At 54.3% G+C, this 17,109-nt stretch overlaps 4 protein-coding genes across 4 annotated transcripts; all 4 read left to right on the forward strand.

The window, feature by feature from the left end:
- Nucleotides 1-458: 458 nt before the first annotated feature.
- Nucleotides 459-1,327, forward strand: CORC01_05796 (uncharacterized protein; the record flags this gene model as incomplete). The annotated part of the gene is made up of 2 exons (XM_022617438.1): nucleotides 459-569; nucleotides 809-1,327. The coding sequence occupies 2 exons, from the start codon at nucleotides 459-461 to the stop codon at nucleotides 1,325-1,327; spliced, it is 630 nt and encodes a 209-aa protein (XP_022476049.1).
- Nucleotides 1,328-8,231: 6,904 nt separating this feature from the next.
- On the forward strand, nucleotides 8,232-8,609 carry CORC01_05797 (uncharacterized protein; the record flags this gene model as incomplete). Its single annotated transcript, XM_022617439.1, has 1 exon — nucleotides 8,232-8,609. The coding sequence occupies one exon, from the start codon at nucleotides 8,232-8,234 to the stop codon at nucleotides 8,607-8,609; it is 378 nt and encodes a 125-aa protein (XP_022476050.1).
- Nucleotides 8,610-12,626: 4,017 nt separating this feature from the next.
- Nucleotides 12,627-14,311, forward strand: CORC01_05798 (acyltransferase; the record flags this gene model as incomplete). The annotated part of the gene is made up of 2 exons (XM_022617440.1): nucleotides 12,627-12,951; nucleotides 13,017-14,311. 2 exons carry the CDS (start codon nucleotides 12,627-12,629, stop codon nucleotides 14,309-14,311), a joined length of 1,620 nt encoding a protein of 539 aa, XP_022476051.1.
- Nucleotides 14,312-15,323: 1,012 nt separating this feature from the next.
- CORC01_05799 (WSC domain-containing protein) lies at nucleotides 15,324-17,001 on the forward strand (the record flags this gene model as incomplete). The annotated part of the gene is made up of 2 exons (XM_022617441.1): nucleotides 15,324-15,477; nucleotides 15,548-17,001. The coding sequence occupies 2 exons, from the start codon at nucleotides 15,324-15,326 to the stop codon at nucleotides 16,999-17,001; spliced, it is 1,608 nt and encodes a 535-aa protein (XP_022476052.1).
- Between the last annotated feature and the right edge of the window lie 108 nt (nucleotides 17,002-17,109).

Here is a 17,109-nt window from a genome sequence, read left to right on the forward strand (position 1 = left end):
TGCCCATCAGCTAAGGTAGGCTGGTCCTTACCACCTTACCTCAGCGGCCAGCTTGCATTTTGCTGCATCCGACAGACAGGCCCCTCGACAAGAAACGCAACAATGTCTAGATTCGGATGGCCATCCAGTCACCCAGTCCACTCTCCTTCGTACACCGTCCGCCGTGGCCCCGTCCACCATGACATTGAACGAACTCGGGTGCTCGTCTCGCATTGGACCCATGGAGCCCGCCTTACGTACGCACGCCTTTCTGAATGAGGCATTCTACCATGTTTCTTTGGTGTGCACCTTGCCTGCTTGAACGTCCATACGGCCCTGTGGTATGTGTGGTCGTGGTGGTCTAACTCTGATCACCTCTACGGATACTTCCACCATGGTGATGAAAAAGGTTTTCACACAAAAAAGAAAAAATTATTGCTGTACCTTACAGGAAACCCAGATGCAAGGAACACCGCAAGATGCAGCCTGTCCGCGTACGTGAGGCACGACCAACGCTTTTACCCCTCATTCGTCTTCTTGCTCCCTGGCAACACCCCGCCTCATCCTCACCACACATTCACGATACTCGGGTAGACGGTTGGGCGGTTCACACCCTAAATCGAAGCCCAAGAATTCCCCCGCGTCCCGTCACTGTTCGGATCCTTGTCGCACCAACTCTGGCCTTATCGATACCACCAAAGGCTGTACATGTGATTTGCAAGCCATGCGAGGAGAGACGACACCAGGATACGAGCGTCGCTTTTGTGTCGGGATGCCAGTATCAGCCTACTGGGTTTTAGGTACATCACCATGGAGGTGATGTTCGCAGGGACAGCGCCCTGAGAGACTCGGGCTCAGCCATGCTCGTGGACGTCTGCGGCGCACCAGCATCAGGCATTCCCGTCAGGACTCGATCCCTGAACGCTGCGGTACTACGGATCTGCCACACTTTATCCTACACCTCTGGGGGGACACGGTGCATACGTCAACTCCACGCCTGTCTCGTCCAGATTCCAGATCCATCCGCCCGGACCTGAACTTGGGAAGCCAGAGGCAGCCGACGGGAACGCAGTTTGCGCTGATAGGCGATACAATTGAGCCTACGCGCAAGCTAGGTGGTGCAGTAACGACACGCTGGTTGGTTTTCTGGCTGGGCGTGCCTGCTCACCCATGCGGACCAACCGCATATTCGATAGGCATCAGCCAAAGCAAGCCGGATATCTATTCGGCCAATCGCCGTCGGCTAATAACCCCCAGCAGCGAGCAAACAGACTTTGCTCCGTCTACTGTGTTGCTGATCTCAACACTTGCCTCTCACCCTCTTCAGCCAAGCCTTCTGGCTCTTTGAGAAGTGACCGGTCACTCGGGGCGCTGCGCCGCTACAAGCACTAACTACAAGGTGGAACAAGAGCGTTGTTTGCAACGGCCCAGCCAACTCGATTGTTTTCTTTCACATGTCTCCATCCAACCGTCTGTCTCAAAGGTATCCGCATCTCTTTGTTCGTCCACCAATCCCGCACGTTCTAACGGCTTGAGTCGTTCTCTCCATTGCTTTTTACCTTTCCGCATTGGGCGGCCAGGTTGGAAGCAAGTCCAGTTGGTTGACGCCGAAAGTATCCAAGACGAATTATGGCAGTCGTATTGCCTCCACCGCCAGCCGTGTTGGAGTCATGGACAGGATTCAATTGGCCGAAGGAAGGGCCATTGGTGATAGCCTCAGTCGGTACGTCAAGCCTCGTAAAAGGTGTCCGGTTTCCACCTTGCTGTCGGCTAGACTTGTAAAGTCAAGTTCCGACTCTAGATGATTCAGCTTTGAGCACCAAAGACTTTGCAGGGAGAACTTTTCACCGTCATCGCCATTACCTTTTCAGCTTCAGGCAACTCTCAAGTCTTGACCATGGAACGGCCTTCTTCCCACTAGTCCTCTAGCTGAGACGTTAGCTCTCTGCATAAAATTGCACCAGAAGGCCTCCGGCACCAATGGTGCATTAGTTCTGTTGTTTGCTCCGTCCGGCTGCCACCGACCGATGGACGGGCAATGCACGCACAATGGGTCAAACAGCTGCGCCGCCGCACCACAAAGCGGGCACAAACCCGCTGCATCATTGACAACCAAGTCGGCTCGATTCTGGCCTTAGCATCTTGTCGTTATCGCTCTGGGTGGTCCAGGTTTTTGCCCATGCAGCCATGCATAGGGCCCAGGTCTCTTTCGCAGCGGAGACAACATACACTATCAGCACATCTTCCGGTGCATGTCGTCGTGGAAGCGGGCTATGCAGGGCATTATGCTGCATAACTTGTATGCACCACCGGCGCTGTGTCCCTAATTGGGCCTCTTATCATGATTAGTCTCGCACACGGGGATCATCTGCAATAGGTATCTACTTGACTGTGGTTCTTAGAGCTGGGAAAGTTCCGGTGAGTTTGTGCCGGGGTTCCATACCCAGGCAAAACCCTGGCGGTTATCCAATCACCAATTTGCCTCCGTTCATGCGACTACACAACCACGTCAGGGCCTGCATGATGTCCAACTGGTGTCTGTCGTCCCAGGCCTGGCTACCCACACCCTTGGTTCGCCGGACGGTACTCTGTACGTACTTCGGGAGAGACGGTGCGAAGTACCCACAGCTCAGCGTACCTGGCATATTGTAAGCTTCGAGATGCTGCAGGCACGTCTTTCTAAACATATGCAGGAACAGACGAACCGTTGCACCATCGCATGCAGGTACGCTGGGCATCCCACAACTTTTCAAGCTTCCCTTTCACCCTCACCGAAGCAGCTCATCCCGGTTTGGATCCCGATCTGGCCAACTCCCTCTATAAGAAGTTTGCAATCTAGAAAGACAAAGCTCATGAACAGAAACTTGATAAGACTGAGAGCAACAGTACTGGCGTGGTCAATATTTCGGCCTAGAGCAGGTGTGGAGTGATTGAGATGCTCGCAGTTTCCAACAAAGATCCCATACACTGCGTAATTCCTTCGAGCTTGCCGGCTGGGCGAGAAGAACGTCTCGAAGACCAGCACCGAAGGCCCGAAATCCCTCGTAATAATAAGTTCGAGAACAAGGCATTCTCGGTCGAACCATGGGTGATAGTGGGGTTTGGCTGCAGCATCCCAGACCACGCGGAACCGGCAGCATAACGCTTGGGACCGTTCTAAAGCCCTACGAAGAAAAGCGGCTTGTGAACTGTGGATTTATCAGTCGAATAGGAGCCCGGCCTCTGCAACCGACATGGGATGGCATGGAGAACGATTACCCGCTAATGACCTTTACGGACTTGAGTTCTACTGAAGTTGATGGGGACCGGGGTTCTACCACATGCTTGTCGACCTTTTCTGGACCAGGCCAGCAAAGCAGCCTGTGCTTGTCAACAGGCCAGGGCTCCAGGATGGCCAACCAGGTGCTATCACAGCGGAGGCTACGGGCAAGAGCCAAGTGTCTGGCTCATGAATCCTTTCGCCACCGTCGGGGTGGTTGGGCCGTTCCTGGCTGCTGGATCACACATGAGCAAACAGTTGACATGATCCAATACACCGGAACACCTTAAGCCCAAAACAGCCCGGGTTTTCAAACAACCCCGACCTGCTGTGTGGGTTCATCATGTACTAATGTCTTTCTGGCTGCAAAATTTTCCTCCATTGACCCCATTTCTCCGAGAAGCTCCAACACGGTGGACGTGCTGGCCAACACGGGTGGTGTGAGCCAGACATGTTCGTACTTCGAATATCTATGGAACATCAACCCATGCTAGAATGTCAGCTAACGGTCCATAGTAGATCAGCAACCTACCATTATCATCCGCTGGAAACCTCCGACCGCCGCTTCCTCAAATGCCCCCCCACAGAGAGCCATTAAAAGCCACAGATGGCGCAATATCGACGTCCAAGGACGGAAGTTCAGCAGATCTATTCGCTGTTTGATCGAGGAGACCCCGGCAATCTGTCGTTTGATGCTCATGAAGTTCCCAATTGTACCCGCGGGCCCTTCTTTTCTCTCTGGGAAGTTCCCTTCTCCAACGCTCCAACTCACCTCCGACGACTTGGGAGCCTGGCAGGTGGGCAAGGTACTTTGGGCGGCCCGGGTAGGAAGCCGTGGGGTCCCGGGCCAGGCCAGTGCCACCGAGACCCCCAACGGCGACCAGGTCCAAAAACGGACCTTGTTCCGCCCTAGCTGCCCCGGATTTCTGGCAAATCTAGCAAAGGCCTGCTTCAAATTTAAGCCAAGCGGCGGGCCACACCATCTGTCTCTTGCTCGGCCACAAGGGTCCTCGCCGCAGCCGGGCATGAGTCTGGAAGATCGCCAAAGGGACCTTCAAAGGGCCCGAGATGCTTTGGAGCCTGGGGCCGCCGTTGAGCCTGACCCTGCCACCCCAAGAAGTTAATGGTCATATTCACCGCTATCGCTATCGCCAACCAGTTGTTGCTCAGAGATAACTGCTGAGGCTAGCAGTCCGATTGCGGACGGGGCAGGGGCTTCACTTGGCGTGGAAGATCCTCCGGGATCGAGTGAATCCCTAGTGTCAGGCAAGGCACTTATCGGTCTGCCAGCTAACGGCAAAAAGCAACCACTGACAAGACAATCAACAGCGTTCTTAGCCAGGTTGAGTCCTGGTGGTGCCTCGCTATTGTTGATCTGCTCTTCAATTACGGATAGAGCGAACTTACTCAATACTAGTGGTGTAGACAGGGAAGTTTCAGCTGCCGAATCATTCATTGAGCTGAATCAAAAACAACTGGTTGAGCTGGGGCAGCCGGAGCGATGGATAGCCGGTAGAGGTTTTTCCCTCTGGCTCTTCTCTTCAACCGTGGCACGGGCGGGTACATGACGTTACAGACCGGACTCGACGTGCTCTCCCGGCTTAGTTCTGATAATTCGGTTAATAATGGGAGCTGTCATCCTGAGGCTTCACGGCGGGGCGCTCCAATATGTCTCGTCAGGGGTACCCCGTCGCACTGGTCAACACTAGGGACTCTTCTGCAGTGACCAATGGGCATTCCCGCGGTCGTTAGCCCATAGGCCTCCTGGCCTCCAAGACCTTCGAGAAGGTTTCAGGACCCACACACTCGATGCCTGAGTTCCATCACGAAGCATCCAGCATAGCCTTGGGCATGAGGGACTTGCCTGTTTAGGGCGCCATGGTTATCATGACGCATCGCCTTGTGCCATTGGAAACAATGAGAAACGGAAGGCAATTGGAAGGGGTGCCAGCATGAAGCAGAGTCCCCAGAGCACAATGGAGCCATGGCGCAGGTTGCATGCTTCCATTGTTCTAGAAGGCATAGCTCCGTCGTCACCACGTATCAGACTGCCCGAGGTGATGACACTGGTCATATCATTTGGTCGATCTATATTAGTTTGACAGAATACGGCAGTCACACCGCGGTCTCTCGACGCCAGTCGTTGGGGGAGGTTTCGAAGATTCATCGACGGAGCCATAGAGGCATCTCTCTTGGTATTCTGAAAACGTCCGTCTCTATCCGGCCCTCCCCCATTCAAAACTCTGTCGATCGAACCGTCTCCCAAACAGTGTTTCAACCTCAGCAGAGGTCTCTAGAGACGTATTTCAAACATTGTTACCACATCGCAGCTCGGTACGGTGGAGTCCTGAGTGTCACGTTGCTCCAATGAATATTTGGGTGCCCACGAATCCGACAAGCCCGGAGCTCGCCATCGGCACGACCCATTCACGATGTCCAAGATAGCAACGTGGGAGCCGACCAGGCCAGGGTCTTAACAGGCCACCCGCTCGTCCCGCCGATGGTTCGTCAGCGATTCACGGCCAAGCGCGATAGGCTCCAATATCTGCGCCAGAAAGGCGTCCACCTTCCGTGGGGTCCACGAATGGGAGATAAACTCATTTCCTTGTCTCTAACTACCGGCGTTCCTCAACCTTCTAGAAGTGATTAGCGTGGGGAATGGGAGATTGAGCGTCCCGGATTCTAACCTCCCGGGTTCTAACCTCAGCTTTTGTCATCGATGAGGTCTCTCAGTATCACACATTGCACAACCATCTCAGTGCTGGAAACGGACAAGAAGCCGATGCATCTACCCAGACAACGAAAAGACGGAAGTGGCCTCTGTCAAAGGCTAGCAAGCATCTTGGGGTACCTGACTAAACTAGTGAGGGCTCCATGGTCGATAGACTGAGAACCTCGTACCGCCAGAAAAAGCACCGCGGTGGCTCGACTCGATGAACGGATGCGAGAAGACAGCCGCCAATCTACAATGGTTGGCACATCCGCCTGAATGAGGAAACCACATGCGGGTGATGATGACTTTACGGGAGCTCGCTCGCAATAAAGCGACCTTCACGTGGCGAGACACCTGCAGTTTGCAGCCTCAGGTGAGCGGTCAGGGTAATTTGCTGTGCCAGGAACCTGGAAATCTTCACCAGAGACAATCAGCAAGAAGTAAAGACGCTTCCAAGATATCAATGTTTGCCCAGTGGGTGATTGGGAGCAGCTACAACCCACTATGCAGGACTGCCAGAAGCACCAGAAACGAGAATGTGAGCATCCACCTCGGACTGGTAAACTTGGTGGAACTCTTGCGAACCCGTAGCATAGAAGTGCCCATTACTCAAGGGTTTGGGCTGCCCTGAAACACACTGTCTAGAGGGTAGCTTGGGGAGAGGCAAACTTGGAGGAAAACTTCACCTGCATCATGTCGAGTGATGGAAGGCGAAGGAGTGCGTTGGTCACAACAATTCTCAAACCTGCATTGCATTGATGTGTGGTGTGCAGCCCTTTGGTGTGGAACAAGACGTCCGCTTGGCGCAAATGCAGGTGGACGTCTGGGAGCGATTGCAGACGGGCATGCATATGGCAACCTATACTCAAAGTCGCAACCTCTGTTACGCCTAGTTGCAACTAAGAAAACAACTGGCGTGTTCCTGAAGCAGAGGCTGGTGGGTGGGTGGACTCCGTCTGCCTCCAAGAAACCCATTGCTTTCTAGCAAACCGGCTGCCTCTCCGAACCTCCGGAGACACCGGTGTCTTCTGTCCGGGGATGAGGGCGGGCTTGGGCCGAAAGGTGGGTTGCATTTGCAGCATGATGCAGGAAAGGGCTCAGGCCCACGGCGCACAAGGCCGCATTCAAATCCTCCCCCGTTTTCCCCTACATCAGCCGACGGCCATGAGTGGTCAACCAAAATGTCTCTTGAAGAGCGACCTCGACTCGAGACTCGAACCAACATTTCTCTCTCCACACGGTGCGTGTCGTCGCCACAAATTCATGATGATCAGGGCCTTGTGAGGGATACTGTCGAGGGGCAGGGCCAGGTACTCTCGACAATGTATCGAGACTTGTGCGGCACTAGAATTCTCCATCACCGGGTCTAATACCTCGGGGGTCGCGGCTGCACGAAAATCGCATCCACCAGCCTCTCGCTCGAGGCCTGGCGATGATGAAGTACTCGCTCATGACTTATTTCCCGAAATTCTATCATGAGATACGCCTCTGTGCCTGCAATGGACCCCAAACCTGACCACATTAATGGCTTTGTGTGCCCGACCTAAGATCAGGGTAATTGGGCTGCTAGCGGCTTGCCTCTGATGGCATCTGCCTGGGTCAAGATTGCGATCTTCGGTCTCTAGTTGAAGATCCGAATGGGGCTCTGTCAACTGGACCGGGGGGCAGCTTCATGCGGAAGAGGGAGGACCTTGCGTCGCAACACCATCAGAATGCCCCGGCTCGGAGGATGGAGGAGGGGAACAGAGAGAAAAGAAAAGAGAACATCACCAGTTGCGGCCTGTGCTCGAACCGGTGCTCACCGCTGAATATCAAAATTCGGAGCCGTCGCGTCTGCCGAATAATACCGCCGATCCTCACCCTTTGCACCTATTTTCCCTTCTGCCGACGACGCAGAAGCGCGTGACTTTCGTCACAGTGGCTTAGATGAGTTGTTGATCACAGCAAGAAGCGCGCAAGTCACCGTCGACGCATAGAGAGTCGAGAGCAAGCACTACGAGTACGTAGCGTTAGGAACAGGCCATCAGCATCCCACTGTTTCTGTCGCCACCGGCACCGGCCTAGGTGCAGCAAACATTGCTTCTGTCAACCCCTCGGCCACCAAAAAGCACACAGGAACACAACGGCTTCCCTTCCAACGTCCCCGTCCGTTCAACCAGCGAACCCCGCATGTTCCGGCTCGGCCTTTGTGGCATTCAGGCGAGTCGGAACGGGCAGAGGTTTGCATACGTGGAAAGTTTTTTTTTCTTGTTCAACCTTCGTTGCTTTTCTCGCTAAGAAATGTCTAGCAGCTGCTTTAACCCCCTCTCTATCAGGAACGATACGGCGGCAGGCAAACTGACAGGCGGAGCGCTGGGGGATCCGCGCGGCCACGCCAGCCGCGGCGCTGCGCTGCTTGACTCGATGGGCGTCCGTGTCATGCCGAACAGTCTTGGGACGACACTGACAAGCCAGGGGATCCTCAAGGAGGGGGATGAGGGGACTTGCGGATCGAGAACTGCCACTATGTCAGTTCCAAAGAGGTGGATTTTGACGTCGCCGCCAGGTTCTGTTGGCTTTGTGGCTCGGGCCCTGATGCTGACACCTACGCTATATTACCGGCGGCGATGTGCGGGCGGGCGGCGGACGGCCGAAGAAGAGGAGTTCGGCCAGATCTAGGAATTTGAGGTGTCGTGGGACCCCCTCGCTCCGCGGTCCACGTCGTTGAGGGGATGCGCGAGTGCGCTTCCCCGGGGGAGCAGCGCTTGTCAAGTGACTCGCCGACGATGGATGCTTGACGGTGTCAATGCGTCCAGATCTGGCTTGGGTAGTTGCTATAGGCCGTCTGACCACCGGAACGGCGGACAAGGGCTTCCGGGGCGTTGCTCGGGGCGCTTCTTCACAAGCAAACCTCGTGGCAGCGGCGAGTTCCTGACTGTGTCTATCAATCTAGACCAAAGAGGCGCCACTTTTCCCTATCGGAGGGGGTTTTGCTGAAGAGGGCTGACTCGTAGTTCCGAGATCCTTACAGCCCAAACGATAGCGTGAACGGGAGGCAGGAGGAATTATCCATGCTCGTATCGCCCTATCTCTAAAATCACCGGACTCACGTTCGGGGGGGTTGAACTAGGTTTTTAGGCCGCCTCACCTTTTCCTCTGGTCTCACAGGAGAGGCTTGAGGCGAGCCATTTCAACACACCACCAGATTTCTTTTTACTTCCCGTTAGGCGGGTGGGGGGTTGGTTAACTCCCCTGGGGCTGAAAGGCGCCGGCGCGCCGGAGAACAAAGAAGCCGTTGAGGGCCTATAGCGGCTCGCGCATGTTGAGCTCCAGCTTACACTCCCAGTAAGGCGCCGCGTGGTTTCAGGCGGCTTGTGGGATTTCTTGCCTTTCTCTGAGGGTGTCGTGGGTGTGCGGTCCTGTTCCTGAGCGTGTTGGGCGCGAAAAAAAAAGAATGTGTTGCTGGCGATCTTCGGGCGCCGGTGTGAGAGGACTACCTTGGATGGCGTGAGTTTTTTTCTTCCTTCGTAGGAAAAGGGGAATCGTGTCGAAGGCTAGCTACCGTGTTTCTCGAACGCGTCGCGACGACGCGTAGACGTTCGCGGTCGTATGCATCGTCTAGTCTAGTCATCGTCATGGCGTAGCTGGCTATGGCGTTGTGTAGCGTGAATTACCGCACCTTCGGGCCCGGACTTGATGAAGACCCGCCCCGTTACCGAATTCGATCGGAAGCTGCGGCTCTTTCTCGAATCTCTCTCTTACCTCTGTGAGTTCAGGCGGGCAGAGGGAAGTCTGCAGGGTCGAGGGGCTCTCGGTTCTCCGGAGTGTTGACATATTCCTGATGGCTGTACTATCTCGAAGACAACGCAGGGTGTTTGCCTCGGGAGCAGACAACTTTTCATTGCTGATGGCTCATGCCTTATGTGTGCCACTGAATCAGAAATATATCGAATCTAGCGGTCGCGATGGCTGTGAAGGCTGTGGCCATTTGCTGAAGGTGATTATTCTCCTTGCTCTCGGAGCTGGAAAAGCAGCAATCGAGATAGTTGTGCATACATTGACTGTCCAAAGAACGAGAAGCTTCTCTTACTTTGCTACTTCTGCTTGTATTTGGGTCGTTATGATCTCCGGCGGCAAGTATGAGAACGAAAACGTCCGTGGTTCGTCTCCATGTTACTTTGGCCTACAGCCTGGGCCAACATGTACGTACAGTCTGGTGAAGGTTGCAATAGAGGAAAGCCATGCTTTCTATGTCTGATTGTTTTCAAATCAGTATTCGCCGGAATAGCTCTCTCTGCCGCATGATTTCATTCGTTCCGAGTTGTGTGGGATATGTTTATCGTCTTCTCGCAAGGTGATATTCAAGATGCGATGGGGCACGCGTGTCTCAAGTTATGTTACCATCCGGGGGTGGGACTGCTTTCCTTATTTGCTAGCAATGGTGGTGTCTGAATTAAATCATGAGGGCCAGGCTGTCTTATGACTGAAGAGTTATGCTCTCGGTTCAGAGAAAATTTCAGACCCTACACGAGTGGTGTTGTCGAAAAGAACGCACATGGGGATGCAATGAAGCCTAGACTCGGGAGCTGGATCAGCTCAAAGCTCAAGCCCCAAGAGATTGACCCAGATGTATCTCAACGATCCTCATCGAAATGATGTTTGGGGCTATGGTTTTTTGTTCGAGTAAGAGGTTGGAAGTACAACGACACGACATTGAGGCTCTGGATTAGAATGAGAAAGTCTGCAATACAAGCATTACTTGACTTGATGATTGGCGGGCGCATCATGAGAGCTGCATGCTACCTTTGAGAAAGGAGTTCATTCGTTGAGAACGAGGAGAATACCGGGACCTATCTGGCCTCTGTTTCAGTAATCTTGCACATCCTCGGTCACAAGTTCGCACTACAACCGAATTGCAGATAAATTCAGAGTAGGCAGTGTGGTCAACCGCCTCCTTCAACGGATTTAGAATTCAGTTCTATAAGAACAGACTATCATGACCATTGCTTATATATTGAATCGATTCACAAACGATTGTGCTTAGAGAGGGGTTGGTGTTCATAGAGGTGATATCAACCAGATCGACCACTGTATCGATGGCAATTTCAGCTGTAGGTACTCGATCCGTGGATTTGACTACAAAAAGCTATTCATACCCTGCTCATGAATTCCACTTTGATACTATGCATGATTATATGCTAGTATCCTTCATCGCAAGTCTATCCTCATACAAGCCTGATTGGGCATCGGCCTGGATATGTGATGAAGCCTCTCAATATCCGTACATTGCACGTTATTGCGGATGCCTGACACATCCTAAGGCGCGCTGGAACATTTGGAGGTTGGCTCAGAACGCTATCAAATGCTCGGTCTGCTGGCCACAAAATATACAGAGGGAGCTTAAAGGAGCGGGAAAGTCGCGAAATGGACACGACCTTCCCAAACGATGATTTCCATCTAATATTTCAAAAGAAATTATAGCTGGAAGAAAGTCACCTCTGTGTCTTCCGGCTGGGGAACACTGCTAGTGGTTGGAAAGTCCTCTAGACTAAAGAGTATCGACACCACTGGAATCATTGAACAAGAATGAATTGTAAAGGTAGCAGTGGTAGCCAGCTCTCAGAGAGGCTCCCCGTTCTATACTCGAGAGCTTAACACACGACTCGATACGAACCATTCAAAAGAGACCGAAAATGAACAAACCCAGCCCAGAACTCATATCGGAACGTTGCTATTGTACATCTTTCTCATCTTCGACGTTGGCATTTAGCGTAGGTGGGTCGTGGGAAAGTGGGCTCCTACTTCCCCGCACTACATATGGAAGTTTTTGCCGGAAAATCTCAACAAGGTAACTTGGCCGAGCGGTCTAAGGCGCCAGACTCAAGCTTACTCAGCTTCATCCGTCCAACGGATGAGTATTCTGGTCTCGCAAGAGGCGTGAGTTCGAATCTCACAGTTATCATTTTTGCCTTTTTTCAAGCATCTTCGTCAGCAATGGCTCTTATTGATCGAATTACGCTGTGTGACAGAGGGCAATGAATGAATGCAACGAGAAAGAGGTGCCTGTGGAATGCCTGTGTTCGTCTTGGTCGGGGCCGTGCACGGCGGAGTGAATAACTCCTAGGTGAAGGGTCGCGCTTGTTCATCCTCTACTATCTATCTATCGTACGTAGTCGTTGGCAGTAATACCCAGACAGTCTTCTTTGTACTGATGAGATGCTTCAAAATAGACGAAAACGAAAACGGCGCTTACGTTGACTCTCTGTTGATAAACAGCCAGACGGCCAACATAATTTCAAGAAGTCTGCACACAGTCTCGACACCAGGAACCGATTCCTGACGAATGTCTCATATCTCCGCGTGGCTTTCGGTCCTATCCGCAATGCGTCCTCACGACGACCTCATAGATGTCGGATTTGCCCTAGGGGCCGACGATCTTGGCGAACTCACTAACCGTACCCGGTTGATCGTTTTCAGATCGGATCAAGAGACAACGTTGAAACCTTGGAGACAGGATAGTGTCACGATGAATCAGTACCCGGCTCACTTCCTTTCGGCCTGGTTTAAGTTGAGTGTCGGCCCGCTCTTGCTCGTGTGGTCTGCCGGGCCTCGATCTTCCCTCCCTCCTGCTGTCGATCCAAGAGGATAACCACCCGCGAAAAGCTTCACAACCTTGGCAGACAGACAACACTTGCAATGCCTGGGGATATTGAGAGTGGCGCGATGGCATCGCAGGCTGAGTACCACATGAGGCATGTCCCAAATACACATGACGATGGGGACATCGACCCGTTGGAGGTGGACACCCCTAGCAAGGAAGCCTACGAAACAGAGGAAGAGATCCCGCTGGTGGATGAAATCGACCATCCTGATGCCGTTGATGCCTTCGGTCCTCGGACCCGGCAGCTGCCTGTGTGGCTACGATACCCCAGAAACTTCTTCCGTGCTTTGATACCAAGCTTCCTCAAGGCCTCGGATCCAAACGCCGTCCAAAAGCCACTTCATCCCACAGCATGGCTTGGTATGGTCCTGCTTCAAATCATCCTCGGATCTCAAAGATCACTGCTGACAATGAACCCATTGCAGACGGTCTCCGTGGCGTAGCTGCCTTCTTCGTGGTTTGTCACCACTGGTCTCTTGTCACGGCCAACATGAACATTCACCACGGCTTCATGAGCGACGACAACCCGATGTTCATCCAGCTCCCCATCATCCGCCTCATGATATCGGGCTTCTGGTCCGTCTGCGTCTTCTTCGTCATATCCGGCTTCGCGTTGAGCTACAAGCCTCTGAAGCTCCTCAGTCAGCACCGGACGGCTGACTTTGCGACTGCGGCCGCCTCGTCGACTTTTCGTCGGCACATTAGACTGTTTCTGCCGCCCGCGGTAACAACCTTTGTGATTTCGTGGATTTCCTACTTTGGCTGGTTCGAGATCCCGACGTCGGGAGTGGCCGTGCCGGCCCTGAGACCGCCCCGATTCCCCAACATCTACGACCAGCTCTGGGACTGGGCGATGCACCTCATCGGGCTTTCAGATCCCTTCGGGAGGAACCTGCAGAGGGGCGAAGGGTACCCCTACGAGCCCACGCTCTGGACGATACCCATCGAGTTTGACTGTTCTCTGGTCATCTTCCTCGCCCACGTTGCGTTTTCCAGGTTACGGACCCGAGTCAGAATCTTCCTGAATGTATTCCTCGTGTCCTACACCCTCTACTTCAACTACTGGCAGTACTTCCTGTTCCTCGCCGGGCTCCTGTGCGCGAACCTGCACTTTTACTGGCTGCCCGCCCTGGGAAACACCTTGCCGTACGTAGCAGCCCCGGGTCAACCGGGACGATTCGCCCGGCTGAGCTTCTCGCTCATGTCCTCGCCCACTTACAGCATAAGCAAAAAGATTGTCGGCTCGCTCTCCTTCTTCGGTGCGCTCTGGCTCCTCTCGTTTCCCAAGGGCACAGGTACGGCCGGCCTCTCGCCGGGATACAAGACGCTCGTCGCCATGACGCCTGGGCGCTACGGCGAGGGCGAGTACCTCTGGGTGCCCGTCGCGTCAGCCTGGCTCGTCTTCACCGTCGACCGGTCCCCGTTCCTGCAGCCCCTCTTCACCAACCGCTTCATCCAGTACTTTGGCCGCATCTCGTACGCGCTGTATCTCGTCCACGGCTCGATGCTGTGGCTGTATGGCTGGCACCTTGTGCGGTTCTTCACGGGGTTGACAGGCGCCGAGACGGAGGGGCAGTTCACTTTTGGGGTCCTCTTGGCGACGTGCTTCTTTATACCTGGCGTGGTGTGCGTGGCCGACTTCACGCAGAGGAATCTGGACGCCAATGCTGTCAAGTTTGCCGCTTGGTTTGAGGGGAAACTGATTGATAAGACCAAGTAGAGAAGGTGGATTTGAATGCGATGGAGTGATGTTGAATTTCCAACCTCGGGCCTAAAGGGCTTGCGATCGAGACGGCTCACAATGAGGGTTCAAAGGTTTGAGTGGTCAATCCGGCAGAGGAGTATCGTATTATAAAATATTGTAACATCGTAGAAGAAATCAAGCATTGAGAACGAGGCCAGCTTCAGGATTGACTCACATCATTGCCCTGTTGGAGGAGATATGAACTCGACCTTTTACATCAACCGCCCGCCGATGTGGACGAAGAATAACGCGAGGGGAGGCCGATGTTGACCAACAGATTCCATGAAGCCAAGCCGGATCCATCGTCACACCTCGAGTCGCGCCGTGCTTCCTCCCCACAGCTCCACCGGGTACGTTTAATTTTACATACCACCCCTGCTTGATCAGATAACTTTTTTTCTTGCATCTGATAATCAGCTTGTCGGCCATTCCGCGCGGGTCTGGCCTCCCACTCTCGTATCCCGGGTTCTGGATTCAAAGTCTTCCCCTCCTCTTCCATGCCTGGAGCAAACTGTTCTTTATTCTATGGAACTAGAACCGACTCGGCCGAGTCTACAGACTAGAAGTGACGAACTATCCACCCCTTTCTGCTGCGAGGTTTTCAGACAACATGCCGATTCGGGATCTCGCACTGCAGAGATCGTGCCGAGCCGCCAACGAATCCACGATCCGGGCAGAGATGCTCCATTGGGCCAGGGACCCGACGTAGCAGATCCATCTTGACGTCTTGGCGATTCTGGAGCTCTACTTTTTTGCAAAGGAATAATTTGACCCTCTTCCTACGTAATGAAGTCAATAGAAAGGCCCAACTAACCCTGGACAAGTAAGAAGGGTCCAATGCGGTGATGGAGTTTCATAAATGAACGGGCAGCGGCAGTTTCGCGCGGGCGACGCGGTCTTCTTAGGTTGGTTGAAAATAGCGCCATCATCTCTCGTTTAAGGTCTTGGTCAAAACAAGATTTGCGGCATATCTGGAACCTGCCTGGCAATGAGAGGCGGTGGACTTACTGTTGCCCTTGTCGGCGGCGTCACTGCGCTATCGCATGGCGTGGGAGCCGCATATGTCTGGCCTTCCAAGTATGACGAGATTGAAGATATTCTCTCGTTGCAGACGGGATACCGCAGCAGGGGCTTCGTCGAAGGTTCGTGACCCAACTCTATCATCGTTCCCTCCCTAGTGCTATCTGTGTAACAAAAGGGAATCATCTCCAGGTGTGACCCCTTGCTCCTTTGGCGGCAACATCGCCGGCCGCCAGTTCGCCGCGGAGTGGATCCGCACCGCCTTCCACGACGTTGCTACCACCGACGCCGCCGCGGGAACGGGCGGCCTGGACGGCTCCATCTGGTTCGAAGTCGGCCGTGCCGAGAACGGCGGCGCGGCGTTCAACAACACGTTCAACTTCTTCAGCAACCTCTACTCCATCAGGGCATCCGCGGCGGACCTGCTAGCCATGAGCGTCGTCGTCGCCAATGCGGGCTGCGGCGGCGCGAGGATGCCCTTCCGCGCCGGCCGGGTCGATGCCGTCGCAGCCGGCCCCGCAGGCGTACCGGAGCCGCAGACGCCGCTCAACACGACAATGGCCACGTTTGCGAAAGCCGGGTTCAGCCAGGGCGAGATGATTTCGCTTGTGGCGTGCGGGCATACCCTCGGCGGCGTGCACAGCAGGAACAATCCGCACATCACGGGTCTCGACCCGAGCCCGGACACAGTGACCAAGTTTGACAGCACGTTTGACGACTTTGACAACAAGATTGCGACCGAGTATGTCAGGGGTAACACGACGAACCCCTTGGTCGTCGGGCGGAACGAGACACTCAACTCGGACAAGCACATCTTCTCGTCGGACGGGAACAAGACGATCAAAGACCTGGGGTGTACCAAGAACGGCTTCAAGACGGCGTGCGCCGAAGTCTTTACGCGAATGATCGACACCGTGCCCTCGACGGTGCAGTTGACGGAGCCTGTGGAGCCAGTCGACATCAAGCCCTATGTTACGCTGGCCCTGAGCGGCAACGGGAGCCTTGCGTTTAGCGGCTGGGTGCGCGTCAGGACGACGGAGGAGACGGGGCGGGACACGGGCGATTTGGCCGTCCATCTCAGCTTTGCAGACCGGGGCGGCGAGGGTTCCGTCGTTGTTCCGGCGACGCTCGACGAAGGGGGCGTGACCTATGGCCTCTGGGGGGAGATTTTTGCCTGGTACCATTTTGAGACGACCATCAGCGCAGCGAGCGGCATCAGCAGATTCCTCGTTCACCTAACGACGCCCTCGAGCAATGCTACATCCGTGTACAACAATGACGGCAGCGGTTTTCCCCTGGACGATGTGATTCTCTATCAAGATACCTCATCGTGCGTCAACCGGACGAGCGTGGACAACGAGCGCACCTTTACCGTCACGGCCGCGGTCCTCAAGGCGCGGGCGGCGGATCCCGTAACGATGGAAGTCGTGCGTCTCGTGCGGCGTCAGGAGGCGATTCATAGGAAGCTCAAGGTCGAGAGCGTCGAGCTCGCGGCGACGGGCGAGGAGGATAGCGGATATATGCTCTTCCAGGCGCAGGTGCAGCTTGCGACGAGCGGTTGGAGCACGAGCTTCGACCTTGTTTTGGGAGGGGAGAAGGAAGTCAGAGTCGGCTTCTTGAAGACGCAAGCTTGCCCGCGTGGATGAACATTCAGGTACCGCCTTTAGCCACTACGTCTACCATCTTAGATGAATGCTTTGAGAGACCGCACCGCAGCTCATAGCGATACATGAATCATTTCCGAGCGATATCGG

The sequence above is a fragment of the Colletotrichum orchidophilum genome (genome assembly GCF_001831195.1).
Source record: "Colletotrichum orchidophilum strain IMI 309357 chromosome Unknown Scaffold_41.1, whole genome shotgun sequence".
Taxonomy (NCBI): domain Eukaryota; kingdom Fungi; phylum Ascomycota; class Sordariomycetes; order Glomerellales; family Glomerellaceae; genus Colletotrichum; species Colletotrichum orchidophilum.